Source organism: Alnus glutinosa, chromosome 11 (genome assembly GCF_958979055.1).
Source record: "Alnus glutinosa chromosome 11, dhAlnGlut1.1, whole genome shotgun sequence".
NCBI classification, from domain to species: Eukaryota; Viridiplantae; Streptophyta; class Magnoliopsida; order Fagales; family Betulaceae; genus Alnus; species Alnus glutinosa.
The window spans coordinates 3,498,235-3,522,109 of NC_084896.1; the positions used below are offsets into that span (position 1 = coordinate 3,498,235).

The 23,875-nt window shown below is 34.7% G+C and overlaps 2 protein-coding genes across 2 annotated transcripts; one reads left to right on the top strand and one right to left on the bottom strand.

The window, feature by feature from the left end:
- The first annotated feature begins 5,134 nt into the window (after window positions 1–5,134).
- Window positions 5,135–9,446, top strand: LOC133881908 (uncharacterized). Its single transcript, XM_062320977.1, has 5 exons — window positions 5,135–5,667; window positions 8,083–8,382; window positions 8,466–8,684; window positions 8,779–8,907; window positions 9,073–9,446. The coding sequence occupies exons 1-5, from the start codon at window positions 5,419–5,421 to the stop codon at window positions 9,280–9,282; spliced, it is 1,107 nt and encodes a 368-aa protein (XP_062176961.1). The 5' UTR covers window positions 5,135–5,418; the 3' UTR covers window positions 9,283–9,446.
- An 8,413-nt stretch (window positions 9,447–17,859) lies between these two features.
- On the bottom strand, window positions 17,860–22,394 carry LOC133882256 (uncharacterized). The gene is made up of 4 exons (XM_062321385.1): window positions 22,179–22,394; window positions 21,065–21,221; window positions 19,930–20,359; window positions 17,860–18,724 (listed from the first exon to the last, which is right to left on the bottom strand). The coding sequence occupies exons 1-4, from the start codon at window positions 22,259–22,261 to the stop codon at window positions 18,444–18,446; spliced, it is 951 nt and encodes a 316-aa protein (XP_062177369.1). The 5' UTR covers window positions 22,262–22,394; the 3' UTR covers window positions 17,860–18,443.
- Window positions 22,395–23,875: the final 1,481 nt, after the last annotated feature.

The window sequence follows — 23,875 nt, forward strand, 5'->3', positions numbered from 1 at the left end:
ATACTGTTGTTAATCAGATGTTTATAATTCTGTACTTAGATTATGAGAAATATGACAAACTATTGGAAATGGAAAGAGAATCAAATTCTGTACAAGTACTGACTGCCATAAGAGTTAGAATATGGCACTCCTTCCATTACTGTGAGAGGCATTAAGAAGTTCTAAATCCCCTGGAGGGAGAAGCAAGATACTGTAGTTGAAGTACCACTACTGCAAAGGTCTCCCAAGTTTGTAAACACTTGGAACACTAAATGTGTCTGTCAAGTTTTAGGCATACAGAATAAAGGCACGAAAGATCTTTAGCTGTAGTAACACCAATGATCTCATGAATCACTGCCACTAATTAATGAACAAGACAAATTATATGGTAGGACTCTCACCAGAAAATTTTCAAACTTTTGTCATTCATATGCAATGGTTAACCTGCCCTTCCTAATAAAATACTAGGAGGGCCTCATTGTTTGAAGCAATAGCTGGGAATGCAAATTCCTCAGCAGAAAACCATTGATAAGGAAGCTATCCACCTAACATTAGGAAATGGTTTATCTCAACTGTAGGTGCAAATTGAAGTGTAGACTCAACGAACAGACGCATACAAGGAGTTAAAAATAGTCAGAGACTTTCTCGATACTTAAATTAAGAAAGGTAAATGATGAACTGAGAAAGAGAGGTGAATGTTCCTAGAAATAATGCAATTGGGGTCTAAATCTTATTTATATTTCTTTCCTAGTTTTTATAGAATAAATTAAGAACTGAATTGGAAACAAATCGGGTACTACAATTTTTACTGTGAGCCCCTAAAAACTCAGGAAGGGGGTTTACATGAATGCCACATAACACAGCATAGCATGGATGAAAGAATTAAGCAACAAAATTTGACAGGTTGATTTTATTGTTTGGTGGCTGATGTGATAAGTGTCACATGGATTATTACATTAGTTTATAAAGAAAATTATAATAAAATCTATAAGTACCCTAGCACAAGTCAACTGATTTTTTTTTTTTTTTAAAAAAATAAATAAATAAAAGAGGAAGTGAGGAACCCTGGCCTAATTCTGACTGGATGGGCAGCAAAAGTAAAATAAATTATTAGACAAAGCTGCCAAACAAATTAGGTGAAAGTATAAAGCATGCAGTTCTTAGCATAAAATTAAATAAACAAAATATTTTCAAGTGTTTTATATTAAATGGAGTAGGTTATGAAAGACCTAGAATCTTTGTTAAAATATTATTAGTACGAATAAATCTTTTACTAAATCTCAAACTTATCCTAGGAAGGTTAAACCAATCCTGCTGTCATCCCTATTTAATATGATAATCCAATCATTCTATTATCCAAAAAGGCAAAAAAATCAAAGCTCCAACTAAATCCAAGTGAGCAAAATTAAGAATAAAGTTCTCCAACCAAAGACAAAAAGTTATATATATATATATAAAGAAAAAAAAAAAAAAAGTGATGGATGCTATTTGTTGATACAAGGACCAAGCATCAAGGCCTAGTTTTCAATGCAATAACCTCGCGGGAGAGTTAAAGGTCAGAGTGGCACAACGATGGTGATAGAAAATCACCTCCGAAGTTAGTAGAAGATTTGAGAAATAAGGTAGGAAGAATTTCAATATAGGTAAATCAATAACGAAAGAGTGAGCAAGTTGAAAAAAAAAAAAAAGGTACATACCTAGCTCGTTCGTCTTCCTCACCTTTTATAGGGTTTAATTGTCATGAGTTAGTAAACGAGCCATCTAAAGCAAGTGTCGTCGCCAGGAGATCATCTATTATGGCCACCGGCTTTATTTTCTTTTGTGATTGCCCTTTTTTTGAGAAACGGTCATTAACGGCTATCTTTCTTTTGAGAAATACTAGGTTTTTTAAGACATTTTTAAAAAATTTGATTTCAAATTGATGTATCATTCTCCTGTCACCTTACGCTTTTATTTATTAAAACAATAAATTTGAAACCAAATTTTTGAAAAAAAAAAAAAATGGGATACCTAACATTTCTCCTTTTTCATGGTTTGTTGACACAGTTACTTGCCTTTTTCGTGATTTCATTAATTTCTTTAATTTTTGTTTTTTTAAGTATTAATGTCTTTAATTAATTTGTACCTTATTTGGGGCAGCACTCTCTACCTTCTCTTGGTGGGCTTGAATCATTAAGGGGGTAGGGTATATTCTCATGTGGCTGTCCTTTTGTGAGACTGGGTCCCATTGCCAAGATCGACTGATCGAGCTTCAGGCCCACCGTCCGTTTTGACTGGGCCAGTCATTACATTATTATTCCTATATTCTCCTTGGTTGTCTTCAAACATAATTTTTCTATATTATTTATTTATTTTTATATAGATCTTTCTATATTCGTTCTTATTTGTTAGATTTCTTTCCTATTTTCTTTTCGCACAATACATGAGCAATGCTAAAAGGAAGATTCATGTCTTTTTTTTTTTTCTTTTTTCTTTTTTTTGTATATATATATTCTCAAAATTAACGTACTTTTTAAAAATTAATATTGGATCAGAGTCTTCAATTCAAATTTTATCTCCATAATTCACTTATTACTTCAATTGAAATATTTCACGTAATGAAATAAAAAAATAATACTTTACGACTTATGTACAACTCGTGTACAATTTTATTTTATTTTTTTAAATTAACAATTTGATATGTTTTCCTACATGTGGATCTTACGAATAATTCTACATGTACATTAAGTGTCCATCAAGTGTCTATAAAAAAATGATGTGTCTTTTAAAATCACCATTAGACGTGTGATTGATCAAATGATGATTTTGATCAAATGGTAATTTTAAAAGTCACCTCATTTTTTGAGGGACATTTGATGGACACTTAATGTACTCCTAGAATTACTCGAATCCTAGATAAAAGAAATGATTTTTGCACATCTCTTGTACATCATTTTTCAAAATCAACTGTTTGATTTGTAGGACCGACAATGATCCACATGTAGGTCTCGCAGATCAAATGGTTGATTTAGAAAAGTGATGTACAAAAGGTGTACAAGTGATGTGCATGTAACATATTTTTCCATCAAGTGTCTATAAAAAAATGATGTGTCTTTTAAAATCACCATTAGACGTGTGATTGATCAAATGATGATTTTGATCAAATGGTAATTTTAAAAGTCACCTCATTTTTTGAGGGACATTTGATGGACACTTAATGTACTCCTAGAATTACTCGAATCCTAGATAAAAGAAATGATTTTTGCACATCTCTTGTACATCATTTTTCAAAATCAACTGTTTGATTTGTAGGACCGACAATGATCCACATGTAGGTCCCACAAATCAAATGGTTGATTTAGAAAAGTGATGTACAAAAAGTGTACAAGTGATGTGCATGTAACATATTTTTCCCACATATCAAATTGTTGATTAAAAAAATAATAAAAATTCTTAGAGCTGTACATAAGTTATAAACGTATCATATTTCAATAATACGTTTACAATTTTTATACACCATCTTTTCAAACTAACTGTTAGATCTATTTTTTTTACATGTGAGTCTTGCATATCTAACAGTTTATTTTTTTAAAAAAAAAATAAAAAAAAAATGTTGAAATTGTACAAATATTATAAATGTATCATATCTTTTCACGTAATAAGTCTTATTAATTCACTTTTTATTTCAATATAAATATTTTACATGCCGAGTGGTTTAGGTCTACACATAAACTAGTATTAATGATTTTTTAAATAATTATAAATTTATCATTTTTTATTAACTTAAATTTGTTTTTTTTTTGTTTTTTCCTATTTCTTGGGAAAAAGAAAAAAAGACCTCTTTGTCAGTCGACAGGTGGCAAGTGGAACAGTTGCAACCATACGATCGTAAAGAAGATTTTGAAGTGGACACATAACCTAAGGTCCTAAATGACAGGCTAACAGCAACCTTTTTTACCGCTGAAGCCAAATGGTCTCATCCAATGAAGTCGTCCCTAATTTATTGGCCAAAGGGCCACGTAACCAAAAAAACGTACGAGATACTCTCTCTGGCAGCCCCACGTGTCGTGCAAATACGGGCCGACCAAAGTAAAGTGAATTTGGACTCTGGTGCTCGTACCGAAACCTTTTTTCTCGAGTCTCCCAAACCGCCCCACGTGTCCCAAAAACACATAACTGAACTGCTGGCCACCACTCTGTCCCTCCCCTAAGGCCGCGTTTGCTTCAATCATTTTGATTTCGGTGGGGGGTTATTTTTTGGAAAGGAATAGGAAATAACGTGGAAAACATGTTTGTTCATACGGAAATTATAATATAAAAAAAATGGTCCTTATGTTTGTTTATATTTATATTTTTTTGTCTTTCATTTTCTTTTATCAAGAAAATATATTATCTAATATTCTTGCTCATTAAGGTTAGGTTTATTAACGGTCTATTTGGATTTGTGATTTTAAAAAATAAGATTTAAAATAACAATTTTAAATGAGCGATTTTAAAAAGTAATTTTTAAAGCGCAATTAAGCGTTTGATAAAATTACAATTTTACCTTTAAAATTACAAATTAACCTTTAAAATTTATGCGTTTTCAAAAAAGCATCATCTTACATGGGATTTGAAAAGACAAATTTTCTACGTTTTCAAATCACAATTTTTAAAAATGCTGTTCCCAAACGATTTATGTTATGCGATTTGATTTAAAATTGCACTTACTGTCTATGAAATCGCAATCTCAAACGCACCTTAACTCATATTCACATAGGCGCAATGATACATAAGACAATTTAGAGCAAATTAGGTAAGACTATATAACTAACGATTTTTTGAATCGTTACAAATGTTATTAAGAGTTTGTTTGGCTTTGCAATTTAAAAAAAAATAACAATTTCAAAAAGTACGATTTAAAAACGCTACTCAAAACACAAAAACGATTTTCACATTCATAATACATCAACATACTTTTTTTTAAATAAAAAATAAAAAAACATAATTTAAAACACATTAACAATCACTTTTCACCTTTTTGAATAATGACATTTGGTCCCATTTTAACTTTCAAAAAAAAAAAAAAAAAAAAAACTTCAAACTATTTCATTTTATCTAATTTTTAACTTTTTTTTTTATAAGGTCAAAAAGTGGGGATTGAAAAAGGAAATCAAACATGCCTTACGTTTCCCACACTGCTTAGAATTGAAACACACCCATCGATCCCCTCTCTCTCTCATCTATATATCTCTCTCTCTCTCTCATAGTTAAGGCCAATATTGAAGATCCATTGAAGAAGCAAAGGCAGCCTCTTATCATCACCCCCCAAAGCAAGTCTTCTCGGTACTTTAACTCGTGTCTGACTCACGAGACGCAGAGCCAAAGCACATACAAAACAACTGATCACAAGACTCACAAGAAAGCAGAGGCTCCTGCCTAATCCCACTGAAAAAAAAAAGGGAGAAAAATCACCGAATTATGGAGACTCCAACGAAGAAGAAAAGCGTAGAGCACGGACAGGTTATGGACGGTTCGGATATAATGGAGTTGGTTGGGAACGAGGCGGTGTTTAGCAACTTCGTGGACCATAAGTTCCAGGAGCTCGATAGGGATAGAGATGGTAAGCTCTCTGTGAAGGAACTTCAGCCTGCTGTTGCTGATATCGGTGCTGCTTTGGGTTTGCCTGCTCAGGGCACTTCTCCTGATTCCGATCACATTTATTCTGAGGTTTGTCTCTCATTTCTCTTACTCCGGTCTTTTTCATTCTTTTACTCGAGAGTCATCACTATTCACTAGTAAAAAGATAAAATAAGCTAAACACTGTTTTTTACTTGCATTTTGTCGCGATTACATGACAGTTATATAGCAGTTTAAGCAGAGTAATCTTCATGATTTTGCTTTTGCTTTTGCTTCTTCTGCTAAAAGGTTTAGTCTTTTAACACCATTGTTGTTAGGTGGAGATGCTAAATTAATTAGAACTCAAAAGTAAACAAGAAGGATTAATTTAATTATGCCTCTGGCCCTCTAGACTCTAGTTTTGGCAAAGGCTTTGCACTCTTTTGTGCACGTACACTCATAGAGAAGCTGCAAATAAAAGTTTCCATTATTAATTTGAGCAAATTGAGAAAGGAAGCATGGGGTCTCTTGTTCTTTTCTTTTTATCTTTTGTGCTTTGAAATAAAAAAAAATAGGTAGTGGGTTGGTTGTGGCCCTTAAGAAAACAATCATGAGGTAGGGTTCCTCACCCCTTATAATAATAGAGTTGGGTATTGTTTGCGATAATGATTGAAATTATATTTTTATTTTATAACTATTTTACAATGATGTTATGAAAATACTTACCAATCAATATTAGATTAATCTTTATTAAAAAATAAATAAAAATAAAGATTAGTTGGAATTGGCACGTTAATTACTATTATACATAGTTTTAAACATTAGTCATTGTTAAATATTATTTAATCCTTGAAATAGAAGGTGAACAGCTAAAAAAGTTTGACCATGTTAATTAGATATCACTTATTCTAAAATTATAAAAAAAAAAAAAAAACAAAAAATAGTTCATTAATAATCAATCAACCGAAGCCATTTCATTTCATTTTTCTAAAATTTTATTTTGTTTTATCTAATTGTCTATATGTTCTCATGTCAAAATAATTTAGCAACATATTCATCATGTGGTGTTATATAAATGTTAATTATGTGGCAACATATACACCACATTCTCACTAAATAAAACAAAATAAAAATTTAAACATAAAATGATTCTTAAAAAGTTTGAGAATCCTATTCCTGAAAAATAAACATATTTATCACTCGTGTTTATCTACAAGCTGGCGGTGATATTTGTCAGCTTTTTTGTGATAAAGTTGATGCCTTTTGTTTTTAGTCTTTTGAAAATTATTTTTGTTAGAGATAATTAATAAAAAAAGTAAAGTTCTTGTTGTCTCGGGAAAGAAAGGGATGAGAACTCCAAACCACCTTGCGCAGAAGATAAGGTTTCACGAATTAATGCTTTTGACTTTTAGAGCTCTTGATTAGGTTTTGATAGTATTCTATTTAAGTTCAACCACGCACTCCATTATCCTCAATAAATTAAAGAGTTATTATTATTATTATTATTCCGTTTGTGTTCATCCTTCCATCTCCGTCTTTGAGTTTGTGTTTTAGGGATTACGGATTAGGGATCGTCTATAATTATTTGTTCAAATTTAAGAAAATTTAGGTAAGAGATTGTGAGAGATCACTTCTGAAACTCACTTGATCAAATAAAAATTGGGTTGTTTAACCATTTATTCAGTCAGGTAGATTCATAAATAGTCTCTCAGAATCACCTGCCTGAAATATCTCAAATTCGGACAAATAATTATAGACTATCACACACTCTTATATCTCTAGCCGCCGGCACCGCCAAAAAAGAAAAAAGAAAAAGAGAGAGAAATGTTTTGTACCAAACACATCTTTAAAAAAGAATACGTTTTATTGGTGAACTAAGTTTCAAGAGGGTGATGAATGAACTTGCCTTCTTGGGGCAATCCACATATATATATATATGCTGGGAAAACAATTTTCAACGTTTCCATATATAGATAGCTCGAGAAACATCCAGCCTATGATTCAATTTTGTCGGTCTAATGTGGGACTTTGCTTTTCAGTTGGGCTTCTCTTTTCCATCTTCCTTTTGTTCTTTTTCTATCGTTTTCTGTGAGGAATCTTGTGCCGCATGCTGTTGAAAATTACACCTTTTCTTAGACTATACTATTACATTAATATGTAAATAATGTTTATTAATCATTTTTAAAGGGTGTTTGTTGTTTTTTTTATTATTTAAAAAATTATTTTGATGTGGCATAAAAACAAAAATAGGTTTGCGTTTTAGAATATTTGTTAATGTTTTGAGTAATACCATATACTAAACCCGGCCCCATCATCCCGCCTAATTTTATTGGACTGATGTGACAGTGCCCATCAGTCTTTAGATCAACTATTATTAAAAAAAAAGAAGTAAATAAATAAAATAAAATCTAAGTGCTTCAAACACTAACAGTTCAAACCTAGTGAAGCTCATGATTAAGTATTCAAAATAGAGGTGGCCTTGTTATTTTTGCATCTGCTGTGAACAACCTTGTATATGTTATTCAGGTCTTGAATGAATTCACACATGGCAAACAAGAAACAGTGAACAAGACTGAGTTCAAAGAGGTTCTTTCGGACATTCTGTTAGGCATGGCTGCTGGGTTGAAGCGAGATCCTGTTGTGATTCTCCGGATTGATGGAGAAGACCTGCTTGAATTTATCACGGGACCAACTTTTGAAGCAGATATTTTGTCCACATTTTCGCAGATAGACTCAAATGATGGATCATCCCTCCGTGACTATATAATTAAGGCTTTGGAAAAACTTAGCGTGGATCAAGGGATGCCCCCTTCTTCGGATTCTTGGGTAATTGATTCTTTCGCAATCGGTCTGACGTGACATACCGTTAATTAATTATCCATTTTCTAGGTTCTTTTTTTCTTGTGCAGGTTATGGAGAACATTGTGCAGCCAGTATTGCAATCCTGTCCTATCCATGATTCGGACAAGCCGGTCTCTCAAGAAACATTCTTGTTGGAGTTCAAGAAAGTAGCTGAGTGTGTAGCTCAACATCTCAAAGAGCAGCCTGTGATTGTTGCCCACACTGAAAACACCTTTGATGGAAGTGGCGTTAAGAGATTATTATCCAACAAGTTTGAATTAGACAAGGTTTGTTTATACCATGTATAAACAATTTTCCAATATTGTTTTGACATAAAATTCCTAATGGGAACTGCATAATTCAATCTATTGTGTAATGCAGATATTCAATACAGCTCTAGAGAGTGTGCCAAAGGATCGTACAGGAAAATTGTCCAAGGATTATCTGCGAGTGGCGCTGGATTCTGTTGCCCCATCGGCTGGTCTACCTCCAGTTGGTGCTGTTGAAGAGGTATATATATGCTGCTATCTCACAGCTAGCTTACACTTATCTTCAGTTCCCAAATGACCATTGAATTTCAAACTGCTTAAACTTTTGAAATAAGCAGTGATTTAACATAATATGAGAACAGATGTCGTGAGTTTGTAATGATGTATTTAGTGTTAAAATATACAGATAGACAAGATTGTACGGGATGTGTTTAAGATGATGGACGCAGATGCCGTGAAGATGGTTAAAGAAGACGAGTTCAAGAAAGTATTGTCTGGAATCCTGGGGAGTATCATGTTGCAACTAGAGAGCAACCCCATTTCAGTTTCTACAAATTCAGTCGTGCACCAGCCCGCTGCCTCTTCTTCTACACTTTTGCAGCCATCCTCCGAGTAATACAGCACGGCTGTCTATATATATATATATATATATATATATATATATGAAGGCTCAAAAGAAGAACAATAGAATTTTGTTAGGATAATGATTACTAGCATAATTAAGTTTGTGTATTGTGCCGTTTAATGGAGTATATATAAAAGATACCCCTTTTACCGTTAGGTTGTGTAATGATTATTACTAGCTACCAAGAATTAGTTGTCAGTAGAGATATCCATCCCTACTTTCATTATGCTAATCGATTGGTTTATCTCAGCTTTATATATAACATATAGATAATTCATGTTATTTTATTTATTTTTTTGTTAAAATATTAATTAAAATTTTAAAATAAATGATAATTTAGAGAAGATGGCTGTTCATTTATTGTACGGAGATGAACAAAAGATGGAAACCAAACATTTGTGGCAAGCTCAACTAACCATTTTTTTTTTTTTGGTTCATTTTTATTTTAGTAATGCTACATATTACATCTTCATCTCTCGTTTGATCGGAGGTGGGTTCGGCCACCCCAGACCAACCAGTCAGAGGGTGGCCGACCTTGGGGGAGGTTCGACCAACCCAGATCGGCCAGTCTAGGCTAGTCGAACCCACCCCATGGCCCCTTGGGGGTAGGGGTGGGCGCGGGCCGAATTTACATATTTTCTACAACTCGCCCCGCAATGAACGGGTTTAAAAATCGGGATCCACAACCCGCATAGTGAATGATCAATCTGCTGGGCCTCAGGTAGCACGGATCGAGGGTGGGTTCTGCGAGTTCGAATATTCTGTTTTTTGTTTAAAAAAAAAAAAAGAAGCTTTCTAGGCCCAAAACCAGGTGGGCTGTGGGCATATTTGAATCAATTCTATTTTATCACCCTAAAGGCCTAAGCCATTCCACAGAAATGGTATGTGGTCCACTGGTCTATCCTCATCAAAGAGCGAAGATGAGGCAAGCAAAAATCATCTTCATCCCAACTCCAGAATTGGTCACCTGGTGTTGGCTAGGGGTGTGTACGGGGCGTGGTGGGGCGGATTTCCGCTATTTTTGCCCCTGCCCCGCAACCATGTGGGTGTAGAAAATCTCACCCGTAACCGCAAATTCGCTCATTGTATCCGCAGGGTTGTGGGGGGGCGCAAGGTGGTTTCTGTGGGTGTGGGTTTTGCAGGTTTTGCAAATTCAGAGTATATCTACATATCATAGTAGATCTGATGGGGTGGGCTTGAAGAGAAATGAAGAAAAAAGTGAGGGGTGGCTTAACTTCCATGGGCGTCCGCTTTCTCAACGTTGTCACCATCAAGTTGCGCGAGGAAGACGCCTTCCCCAGTTCCTAAAAACGAGTACCATACTAGAGAGTAGAGGATAACTCAAATACTTGAAGAGAAGAGTCTGGTGAGGGGAAAAAGAGGGGAAAAAACTAGAAAGAAAGAAGAGGGGGGAGAAGAGAGGGGAAGAACTGAAGAAGAGAAAAGAGTGCGGCAGAAAGAAGAAAGGGGAAGAATTGAAAAGTGAAGAAAAGAGAGCGGCGCAGAGAGAGGGGTGTTAGGGTTTTTTTTTTTGTTCTTAATTTAGGGGTGCGGGGCGGGGTGGGTATCCGGGATTTTTTAAAACCTCAACCCGCCCCACCCCGCATAGATTTCTCAAATTAAGACCCTAACCCGCCAAAAAAAAAAAAACTGAAAACCTGGTCCTCTGCGGGGCGGGGCGAGTGCTGCGGGTTTTGCACACCCCTAATGTTGGCCCTTGAATTCGCAAAGCGCGTAATTGATCGTGATGATCGACTTTTTATCACAATCCTTTCCATGAAGTTCCCTTTTACTCCTCTTGCAGATGCATACACCAGATCACTCACTGCCTCACAAGCTCGAATCCAACTCATAGAACTCCCCCAAGTAGATCCACCTCCAGCAAAGTTATTGAACTCGGTTAAAGGCTATATGATAAGTCTTGAATTATTCGATTCAAGACCCCTTAATTTACATTTGTTAGACCTAGTTCGTATTGTATATATAACGTTTTGTTGTAGTTTTTGTGTTTTATCTTATTTTCAGGTCTTAGTTGAAATCTAATTCAAAACTCTTGAATTAGACCTGGAAATACATCAAGGGCATTTTGGTCACTTCCAGAGCTCGAGGTAGATCCTGAGAAGATGAAGAATCGTCCAAGGCATTTCGATCGATCGATTATTTGTACAGCAATAATTCGATCGATCTACTCTTCGATCGATCGACATATTTTCGATCGATCGAATTCGCCGACTTCCAGAAAATCAGATATTTTCAGATCTTTGCATTCTTTATGCAATTCAAATCATAAGTTGGATTTTGTGGACAGAAATGGACGCCGACCAGCTCTGTTTGTGTGGCTAGGATTAGCTCTTGATGTTCTTTTGTAAATCCAATTCTCTATATATATGAGATTAGGGTTTTAGGTTAGAGGATGCATCTTTTGGGGTTTGTTTGGATTTTCTCAGGTGTATCACTTTAATTCTTCATGTTTTAGTTTACTTTGATGCACGTTTTATAGGCTTAATTCCATAGAACAATTTCCTTTCCTTAATTTCAAGTTCTAGCTTAGCTTGTTCTTCATTTCCTTCCTCTTTTGTAATCCGAATTTCTTTAAGTTTAATATAGTTGATTTCAATTCATTTCTCCTTTGTTCCTTTACTGTTTTCATTCATTTCCATGCTTAGATTAGTTTAAATTCATGTCTAGCTAATTTAGTCTTAGGGTTTGATCCAAATCCAATCCAAAAACCATGAAGTGTTCTTGAGGTTTTTAGGGTTCTCTTTAGATGTTTGATGATTGCTAAGGGCTAGAGGATATCAAAACCCATGCTAAAAGGTTTTGGTATCAAGATTCCAATCAAACTTATTCATGAAAAAGAGTTTAACTTGTCTATGAGTTTTTCTTGAAGTCTTGAGTAAAATCAACATTCTTGGAAACAAGAATGATGTCTTTTTCAATGGTGCTAGTTGACATGATGTATGATTTCTCATTAGAGTCACCTTATAGGGTATGCTAGGGAACACCAATCATTTCACCCCTTTGGTAGTCTAATTGTCTTTCAATTGTAGTTTAACTTTATGTGGAATGATTTGGTGTGAAACTAGATATTTTGTCATTGTGGCCTAGTAGGGTTTTCATGTATTGTGTATACTCATTAGGATGTGTTATAAAGTAGTAAGCTAGGGAACATTAGTCACTCCACACCTTAGGTAGAGTAAATGTCTTTTCAATTATAGTTTAGTCTTTATGTGGAGTTGATTAATGTAAACCTAGGTGCTTTATGATTCCGTCGTAACTAGAGTGTTTTCACGTCGAGGTCGTCGCAATGGTTGACGCCCATTACGCGCTCATATCAAGCATGTTAAGAAGATCCATATAGACTTTAAGCATTGTATAGGTTGAGGATTGGATATGATCAACACCCTAAGTTTTCTTTTAAGTCAATTTAATTTCCCGCTTTCATTTCCTTCACTTTATCGTTGTAGCTTCAATTCTACAACTTTTGTTTTTACTTTTGTTGGTAAATTAAGTTAGATACGCTCTTTTCATATCCTATTACGCAAAACAACCAATAATTTCTCTGTGGTTCGATCACCCTTACTATAGTACAATCGATACGTACTATTGCGAGTGGTAAACTTATAAATTTAAAATCCACGTGTAGCCGGTTGATCCCGAGCTATCACCACTATATATCTGTTTTCATAGAAAGCAACATACCCAATGTCAAACGTTGTCTCACAAAGATTGTATCCTCCAACTTAAACTCAGGCTCAGCCCGAGTTGCTGTGTTGGTTCTTGATTTTTTCTGCTTGTCCATGACAGATGTTGGCAGGGAATTGGGTCTCCTTGATAGGATCAAAGGGAAATAGGGAATCTAACAAGAGAAATTAGAAAATAGACCAGAAAATAAGAGAAAATAGAGAAGCTAATGACCACTTCGAGGGGATCAGGCCTCCAATATTTGCTTTAAGCAAAGGTAATATTTTCCTTAATGATTTAGCCATATGGCATCTACATCTTATTATAGGCAAAAAAAATAAGCTAAATAGGAAAATAGGAAATCTGAAAATAAATCATAATAAAGAGAAACGTAATTCGCAAGAAATAGTCTTTAAAAGGAAATTAACGTAGTGACCAAGGGATAGATTTGGAGAAGGTTCTCGAGAATCCTATCATTCCCTCACCCTTGAAGGCAACCTTGCCCTCAAGGTTGGGTACCAATGAAAAGGCCTTGCAGGTCTTCTTCAAAATGCATTCCATGCTGTGGCTACTAGCAGTAGTGACGTTGTTAACTTGTTTTCCCTGAATTATCACTATTTTCCCGTTCAAGGTAAACTTCTTGCTTAGCTTGGAAAAATTCCACAGTACATCACCAAGAGTTCTCAACCATTCAATGCCTAGGACCACCTTGCAAACCCCAAGCGGTAATAAGTACAAATCCGCTCGCAGCTCCAGATCTTGAACTGCCAACTTAACATTTAAGCACTTACTTTTGCACGTCAAGGTACCCCCAATCCACCAGTGTGACTTCAAATGGCTCGCAATCCTCCATTGGCATGGAGAATTTTTGTGCAATACTGTCATCAAGGAAATTATTAGTGCTACCGGTGTCAATCAATATTGTAACTTCTTGGCGCTTAAGGAAACCATTAACTTGCATGGTTTGTGGGTTTGAGTAGCCAGCCAAGGCATGTACAGTGTAAGTCACCTTGTCATCGTCTCCACCAATAGGCTCATCGTCTTCTTGTGCAGCCTTGCTACTGTCCATTTCTTGCGCCATTTTTTTCACCCTCAGCTCGATCATCAATAGTTTTCCTTGTTTGCACATGTGCCCTATATGCCACTTCTCATCACAATGCCAGCAAAGCCCTCTGGCTGTTTTTTCTTTAAGTTCTTCTTGGGTCAAACAGAGAGTCTTCTGGGTTGGTGTTGAAGAAGAGCCATCCTCATTAGTGGCTGGTCTATTGAAAGTCCGAGTTGTTCGGTGTGTTTCGTCACTAAGCTTTTCTTCTTGTACCCTAGCAAATGAAAATGCAGCTACTATGGTCCATGGTCGGTAAGTCTTAACTTCTCTCCTGATATCTGGTCTAAGACCCTCCACGAAGGTACCGATCAGTTGTCTCTCAGACCAATCGCGAGAACGGTTGGCTAAGCACTCGAATCGGCTCTGGTATTCACTGACTGAAGAGGTTTGTCGGATCTTAGCTAGTTCACCATTGACATCCTCAAATGCGGAAGGGCCGAATCGCACAAGAAGTCCTTCAACAAATGTTGCCCAAGTGGGCAGCCCATGACTCGCCTCGAACCAATCATACCATTGAACAGCTTCGCCCTCAAGATGGATGGATGCAATGTCAACCCTTGAAGCTTCAGGCGTTCCATGGAAACGAAAAAATCGCTCCGCTCTCGACACTAGACCGGAAGGATCGTCTTCATCCCATTTAGGAAAGTCCAACTTCTGCGCGGAAGGCTATGGTTTTGATTGTGATGATGTGCTGCAGGTGGGGTTCGAGGTGGGGATGGTCCTGCACTGCACTCCTCTTGAATGATTTGGGTGATAAGTTCCTTCAACTGCTTTAAAAACCCCGAGTCGAATTGTGTCTCCCCTGAAGTCTGTTCCTTGCCTGGCTAAGTGCTACCAATGGCCATTGAATAAGCTGTTAAATCAGAAATTCCTAACACTCGCTTTTGGTTGCGTGTATAGGGCAGATAACTCTCTCTTTTTTTTTTTCTTTTTTTTTTTTGCCCTTACAAGGAATAAGCTAACTTAGGGATAACAAAAAACCTGAACAGGAATTAATATAGACTAATAGCCAAACAGTGTAATAACACAAGCCTTAAAACCAGAATAAGAATATCCTTGTAATGGAATTAGAACACACCTAGACTGGCTTAGTCCGTAGCCCAAACACACCCTTTCTTCTTCAATATGAATGTCCAACCTGTATTTTCACGATTATAATTTATACCCAACAGCAGCCATGGGTTCTCAAGCACGGACAACACCAACCAGCAGCCACAGTTGCTCCAAAAACGATTTTGCAACCAACGGAACGCCCAGAAACAACCTGGCTCTGATACCATATGATAGGATTCAAGGGATTCTAACAAGAGAAATTAGAAAATAGACAAGAAAATAAGAGAAAATAGAGAAGATAATGACCACTTCGAGGGGATCAGGCCTCCAATATTGATCACTTCAAGGGGATCAAGCCTCTAATATTTGCTTTAAGTAAAGTAATATTTTCCTTGATGATATAGCCATACAGCATCTACATTTATTATAGGCAAAAAAAATAAGCTAATTATGGAAATAGAAAATAAATCATAATAAAGAAAAACGTAATTCGCAAGAAATAGTTCCTAAAAGGAAATTAACGTAGTGAACAAGGGGAAGATTCGGAGAAGGTTCTCGAGAATCCTATCACTCCCTTCTTATTTATTCTTAACCTCTAATGCAGGATTTCTTGGTCTCATGCTCTACCTTGATCTTCGGATGGATGGGGATGCGCCGACTCTGGTTTAAGGGTTTCATGAGAAAATTTTGTTGTGAGCCTTAGGGTTTTTTTTTTTTGGGAAAATCTGAATCTTTGATGGTATGTGAGTATAAAGGGAATGCAGGGCGGGACTGCGGGTGGGAAAAAAGTTAATACCGCAACCCGCCCCAAAAATCAAGGATTACCATATGCAGGGTTCGTGATTTTCAACCGCATGCCTTATATCGGTTCTTGACGGGGCGGGGCGGACCGGGTCGATTTCACGGGTACGGGCGGGTTTTGCCCACCCTTACTTGGGGGTGGTTCGGCCACCCCCAAAAGGCTAAATGATTTTTGTTTTTTTTTTTTTTTTTTTTTAGGGTTGGCCTTTGGGGGTAGCCGAACCCACCCTCCAATGCACTTCGGGGTGGTTTGGCTACCGCCTGGTTGGCCATAAATGGGTGGCTCGAGTCACCCCTTAGCCAAAATGGGGGGTGGACGGCCACCCCCAATATTTTCTTCCAAAATATATATTTTTTTTTCATTTTTTTTAATGTAATTTTTAATAATTTCTTCGTCCTATGTGGCAGTAAAAATATGGGTTTCATTTGTGATACACTGCCACATAAGATTCAGGACAAGTGTCAGCATTTTATGGGGGTGACCTGGATGACCGTTAACAAAATGGACAGAGGACAGACGGAAGTATGAACTGGGTTTTTTTTTATTAAAGACAAGTACCACTCGTGACACTATTTGAAACCAAGACGACTTTTTTCATTTCAGGCGTAGCTACTAGTGCATGTGAGGTATTTAACCAAAAAATAAAAAATAAAGAAAATTAAATGGCTGATGTAGCACAAGTAGGATGAGAGCGTAATATGTAACATTACTCTTTTAATTTTTTTTTTTTTTTTTTTTAACAATCATTGATTTAAAGGTTAGTTCGAACTGTCATGTCAGCATTGTGGGATAAAATTGTAATTTTTAATATTAATCGGTGATTTAACATGGCCATAAAATAGAGGTCGTGGAGATAAAAGTATGGTTGTTAGCATGGGCAAAAAAAAAACATAAAAATAAATAAATTGGGTGGGCAAAACTAAAGAATTAAAAAAAAAAAAAAAAAAAAAAAAAAAAAAAACTAGGGGTAATTTTTTTTTTTTTTTTTTTTGGGGGGGAAAAACCTTGAGCCTTGCTGCCCGGGAGGGGGGGGGGTGCTCAAGGTGGTTCCGCCCTTGGTCGTTAGCGTTAGTTGGTGATTTAACATGGTCTTAAAGTAGATGTCCTAAATTCGAATCATATCTTTGAAATTTACTTCCCTCCCATTTTAATTAAATTTATCATGTTTCAATTTCATATAGATAATCTCATATGTTTTTTTTTTTTTTTTTTTTTCGTTAGAATGTTAATTAAATTTTTAGATAAATGATAATTTAGAGAAGAGAGCTATCCATTTCTTGTACGGAGATGGACAAAATATGGAAACTAATGTAGCATTGCCCATCGGCCCTTAAAACAACCCATTGTTAATAAAAAATAATAATATCAAAGTCTAATGGGCAATGTTACATCAACCAAATGGGATAAGAGTGTAGTATGTAATATTACTCTTTTATTTTTTATTTTTTTTTAAAAAACACTGATTTAAAGGTTAGTTAAGACTGTCACGTAAGTATTATGGAATAAAAATATGGTTTCTAACATTAGTCAGTAATTTAACATGGTCTTAAAATAGTGTCTCTAAAATTAACCTTTCATTTTAATTATATTGCAACACCAGCATTGTTGATAGCTGTGAGATAAAAAAATTTAGTTTTTAGAATCAATCCGTGATTTAACATGGTCTTAAAGTAGAGATTCTGAATTCGAATCTTGTCTTTAAAATTTACATCTCTTTCATTTTAATTAAATATGTTTAGTAATTTAATGGTTTAACACTTTCAATTTCATAAAAGGTGCAAGAGAATTAAAATATAAAGTAATACATGTGCTTTCTTTCTTTTCTTTTTTTCTTTTTTTAATGCAAATATAGGAAAAGGGTTACAAGGGATCAACGACCAACAAACAGAGCCCATACGGAAAAGGCAGCAAAGACACAAACTCAAACAGTAAACAAAAGGCAATGGTTTCATCTATAATTCAAAAAGAACCATAAACAAGCCGGGACTTTCCTGCCTTCAAGAGCCACACACGGTGGTTTGAAATGGCGAAAAGACTCAATGAAGAGCCCTAACCAGTAAAGGCAACATCTACCGAGAAATGGTTGTTTCTGGAGAAACACTGTAAAAAACCAGAGACAATCCGTTGAGGAAGAAAGAAACCTGGTTACAAAAGTTTTCACTAACAGATCAGACTTCGAATGAGTTGGGAGACAGTGATCCAAACCACAAAATAAAAATAGCAAAACACCAACAAAAGTGGGGACAAACACCAAAAATACAACAAAAAAATAACAAAACACCAAAAACAGTGACAACAGCAATGAGTGAGATACACGCACAAACAAGTGAGATCCACGCGCTGACGCATGATGGCTAGTTCACATATTCTTAAGCTCGAGTCTTGAGCCAAGAGAAAACCGAATTCCATTGAACTACAAGTTCAACACTTTAAACGAAAACCACGTGATACTTTTTTGTTGAAGATATATAATTGGGTATTCTTCATCTACCCATAACCAATTAACCATTATCCCCCCTTGGGTAAGGTAGCAGAGAAACCATGATAAAGAATGCAAGCAAAAAAGGGTCCCAGCCAGAACACCCAATGCCCATGCCACAGCTGGCCTTGCTGCAGCAGCGCCGGGCCCAAACACCTTGCAGGGTTTATGCCGGCACCAGCGTAGCCAGGCTTTCCGGTCACCACAATCGACACATAAACTGCTATTGCAATGGACGCTGCTATGACAACACAAGTCATGGGGATTCCAAGTTCTTTTCTCCTTTTACTGTCGAAGGCCACTGTCATACCTGTTAAAATATAAAATAAAGGATTAAATTTATTTCTTTTTATTAAGCTTAACAAGTGAAACGTCTTGAGTTCGAACATTGATCACGTCATTCACATTATATTTTAATTAAATATTTTACGTATTGAGCCTCACCAATTACGAAGAGTTTGAACCCGCACGTGAGAATGAAGTGTTAGAATATAAATGAAATGAAAAATTAACGTTACTTACCCTTATTCTTTAATCAATTTTGCAATCATACTCTCGATCTCTAAAAAGTTGCAATCTCGTATAGTTATTTTTCAAAAGTTTGCAATGATGCTAAAATTCCAAAAATGCTTCTGTTTTTTTTTAAAAAAAAAAAAAAAAAAAAAATTGACATTTGAAACCCGGCTGACCCATGGGCCACGGCCAAGTTGGGTCAAGTTTTTTTTTTAAAAAAATATATATATTAGTTATTTAATTAAGGGAATCTTGTAATTTTATAAATATTACAAAGGTACATATGATTGACATTTATTTTATTTACCGTTTGAATTAATCCTAAATCATATTAGGAAGGGAGTGATAGTGCAAACTTTTTAAAAATTAATTAGACCTAACATTGTAACTTTTTAAAAATTAATATTAGGATTGCAAAAATAATAAAAAAAATTGAAAATATGAGTTAATTTTTTTTGGGTTAAATACCTTATTAGTACATGAGTTTTGTCAACTTTATTTTTTGGTACCTGAGTTTCAATTTGCATCACAGATGATATTTCAGTTTTTTTTAAAAAAGTCCAAATTGGTACCTCAGTCAAGTTTTTCGTCCAAAAACTAACGGCTTGCCACGTCATTGCTACTTAGCACCACTAGGAACACAACACTTGTTCCTTGCGACATGTCAGCACCCATATAATTGTCAAATCACTCAAATACTTGCACATCACATACTCACGTCATTTACAAATTTTGGGAGAAAATGGCAATGATGTGAGTGCTGACATATCGCAAGGGACATGTGTCATGTTCCTAATGGTGTTAAGTGACAGTGGCGTAGCAAGCCGTTAGTTTTTGAACGGAAAATTTGACTGAAGTACCAATTCGATCTTTTTACAAAATTGAGGTACCATCTGTAATGCAAATTGAAACTCAGATACTAAATAATAAAATTGTCAAAACTCGAGCACCAATAAAATATTTAACTTTTTTTTTTAATAAATTAAATAATTAAATTCGTACCGATCAAGAGCACCAAAAAGGTGCACACAAACTCCAACACCAGCGCGGTACCCTGACTTATCCCGTCCCCGTTTTCGTTGATGGCGCAGCCGCCTAAGGAATACTTGGCTACTGCGTCGTGGCTCATCACGCTCTTTATCAAGATAAAGCCGATTATGGAGCCGACGCATTGGCCCAAGATGTAGACGGAAGCCCGGACAGGAGTTATGACGCCTTTGAGCGCGGCAATGAATGATATTAATGGGTTCACATGGCAGCCGGAAAGAGGTAATATTGCCAAGAGGAAGAAGAAAGCAATGATGAAGACCACAAAAGGGACGAGCAGCTGGGGATCGTGATCGTGGGATTCGAAGCATGAGATGATGGCAATTATGAGTGTGAACATGAAGAAGGTGGTTGTCACTGTCTCTGTTACTGCTGCCCTCCATAACTGAAACAATAAATATTGTACATAAAATGATGACAAAAAACTTCATTTAGGTCTCGTTTGGTTCGCGTAATAACCATATAGAATGAAATGATTATTCTATAAAAATAATAGTCATTATTTTGTTTAGTAGTGGTCTTTTCATTGAAATAACTATTCCCTTACGAAGAGGAATAGCTATTCATTTCCTATTCATCTATACAATTAGAAAAATAGCTATTCTTAAAAAAATAAACTACATTTTTTAGAAAGAAAAAAAAAAAACACTAATTATTTTCTATTTTCTCTCAATTTTTTTTTCCCCTTTGATCTTTCATTACTTTTGCAATTATATCTATAAACTTTAATAAGTTTCAATTTATTGTATCCATATTTTAAATTTTTTTTTAAAATACTTATGTCTGAATATTTGAAAACTATATATATATATATATATATATATATATATATATATATATATATATAAAACAGGGGTATTTTAAGAAATTTGATAAGATTTAATGGAAAATCTTAACGGGGGGGTGAAATTGAAATATATATATATATATGTACTAAATTGACACTTTTTAAAGTTTGAGAGTATGATTACAAGAGTGATAAAAGATTCGGAGTGTTAATTGAAACTTTATGTATAATGAAAGGAGACTTAAGGACTGTATGGTAAACAGGTGCACATATATTGATAGATAAATCAAGCTTATAAGGTACCTCAGAGGAGTTAATTTCATGGGCACCAATGTAGGCAAGAAAAGTTGTCCTTGGGGTGTTTTTTCCTCCTACTTTCTCATGTGATGTTGAGAAATCTGAATGATCACCTTCATGGCCATTACGGGATACAACAATATCCATGGCTTCAATATTAGTCCTACACGTACAAGGAAAAGGTAAGAAAATTTTCATTTGGAAAAAAAAGAAGTGCATAAAACATAAATTTAAATCTCATGTAATAAGGTTGTCATATTGAATGGAGTAGTCTACAATGGTACCTTAATTATGTGAAAATGTACAATAATAATAAAGAAGTGGGTTGAAGCTTCGACAATGCTCAAAAAAAAAAAAAAGAAAAAAAAAAAAAACAAAGGAGATAAAAAGAAAGGATTTGGCTTTGGTGCTATAAAAAAACTATAACATGTGTACAGTAGTTTCACTCAATGGTCTTAGATTTAATTCCAAATTTTCATGAGAAAAAGAGAAAAAGTAAAATTAAATCTAGATTATTGAGTGAAACTACAACATGTTCATATTCAGCTCATCCTTCAGAACCATATCACATCGCAGATATGATGAAATGGGATGAATTGAGACGGTATTCTATAAATAAGTAATTTTCTTGAATATATTAACTATTTCTTTATTTTCCGATCGATCGCCCGGAAGGAACAAAAGAAACATTTTATTCTTTCTTCAACAATTTATAATCTCTAGTAGACCTTTCAGTAGGATTCAAACCCAGATGAAATAGCTCGACGCCAGGATGATAAAAATAAAAAGCTTAATGTACACCTCTCATTTTTATTACTTTCAATATGAAAAAGAAAAAGAAAATAAAAAATGAAAAGGTGGTCATGCATTGAGATTCATGTGCAATACGAAGTAATGTTTAAGAAAAGTAAAACTGAATCTAGATTATTGAGTGAAAACTACAGCACACATACCCTAATTTTTTTAGGGCACAACCAAATCCAAAAAGAAAATGGAAACCTAAAAGAAAGTGAGTTGGAGCTAGCTTCAACTATGCAAAAACACACACACACGTACACAATAATCACCATATATAGTGAAAAAAACATAAAAACAAAATGGAAACCTAAAAGGAGCTTACAGTGTATAGGAAGCAATATGGATCTTCAGGAGCTTGGTTGCATGCAGTAAGTGGCATATACGATCTAAGCTACGTATATACATGCATTTATATATAGTCTTCGATCAGGCTTCAATTCTAATTAGTTTCTTCTAATCTAGCTAGCTAGTAGAGAAGGATCTTTCTTTCTTGGAGAGGAATCTAGCTATCTCATTGAAACTTTTTGAATTTTGTTTCATCTCCTATATATTAATTGGACGTGTCTCCTTCGGCAATACAGAGTGCTTAGCATATAAATTCTTTTTTTTTTTTTTTTTTTATCCTTTTCACCCTTTCGAGCTTTTGTTCTATTTAACCCCTTCATATTTCAATTATTTAATTACTTTCACTCCTATTAATTAGCAAAAAAATCAAAGTACATGAAATTTTTTCCAAAAGCCACCAAACTTTGTCAAAAGTCACCGTAACCTTGTCAAAAGATCATAATATATATATATATATGCATGTATGTATCGTTATTATTTCAATAGGTCGGATCCATGTCTACAAGTTTTAATTAATTAGCGGAGAAAATACAATTTACTCTTCCAAAGTTTGGTCACTAGCTTTTTCACTTTTGTCTTCGATGTTTAAAAAGTTGCAATGTGCTACAACAGAACATTTAAAATTCTCTATGTGACCAATTCGTTAGTGATTTCCATCTTTTTTTTTAAATTTCCTGTAACGGCCATGTAATAATTAACCTACATAATAAAATAAAATAGAGATCAAGAAAGCTAGTAGTGGAGAAATAATAGAGATAAATAATGCAGGAAATTGAGAGGATTTGACCATAGAAACCTACATCCCCACCTTGTATCAAGCCCAAGGGACAATATTTTTACTTAATAATTTAATACCAAACACAATGTATACATAAATAAATTTCTATATATATATATATATATATATATATATTTGCAGTAATACAAGTGATTTTGACTTGATAAATTGAGAGGACGATTACAGCACATTAACTTTTATTTACTTTTTATATCATATTAATTATTTTTTATTACTATTCAAATAAAAAACTGTACTCCAAAATAAAACTTTTTTACTTTCCCATAAAAATTTCAAACTTTTTTTTAATTTATATCACATTAATATTTCTCACTACTATTCAAATAAAAATTTCACTACAAAACCAGTTACCAAACCGTTGGGAATAAATCCCACTCAAAATCTGGAACAGAACCATACTCCAAGTCAAATTGGGGCTAAGAGTCATAATTCGGATCTAATTAGGACTCATTGAAGAATCTTGTTAACAGTCCTACTCCAAGTTGGTTCGGGATATAGGACTACACATCCAAATCAAATTCCTAACAACTTATAGGTCAAGTTGGACAATTTCTTTAATTATCTTTCATTGAATTTACATATTTTAAAATTACTGCATAATTTCTTCATTGTCGTTGTTAGCCTTGTAAAATAAGGCTTCTTTTTTTTCTTTTTCTTTTTCACTTTTTTTTCCTGACAAAGGCAGGCTAGGCAGCTTTGTACTTTTGACAAGTATTGAAAGTAATTTTAATTTTACAGCATCTTTTATACTCAGGTCTAGATCAGGTCGGCAAGTATTACTTTTGACAATTGACAATTGACAATTTGACATGTTTTAATTTTGGCATTTTTTTTTTCCCTTTTACCTTTTCATAAATAAAAAAATTGGTAATTTG

Coding starts and splice junctions, on each gene's coding strand:
- LOC133882256 (XM_062321385.1), bottom strand. CDS start 22,261: ATGTATATACGTAGCTTAGATCGTATATGCCACTTACTGCATGCAACC. Junction 21,222..22,178: donor CATATTGCTTCCTATACACT/GTAAGCTCCTTT, acceptor TTGTACGTGTAG/GACTAATATTGAAGCCATGG. Junction 18,725..19,929: donor CTTTTTGGTGCTCTTGATCG/GTACGAATTTAA, acceptor ATATTTTAACAG/GTATGACAGTGGCCTTCGAC.
- LOC133881908 (XM_062320977.1), top strand. CDS start 5,419: ATGGAGACTCCAACGAAGAAGAAAAGCGTAGAGCACGGACAGGTTATG. Junction 5,668..8,082: donor CCGATCACATTTATTCTGAG/GTTTGTCTCTCA, acceptor TATGTTATTCAG/GTCTTGAATGAATTCACACA. Junction 8,685..8,778: donor ACAAGTTTGAATTAGACAAG/GTTTGTTTATAC, acceptor TGTGTAATGCAG/ATATTCAATACAGCTCTAGA.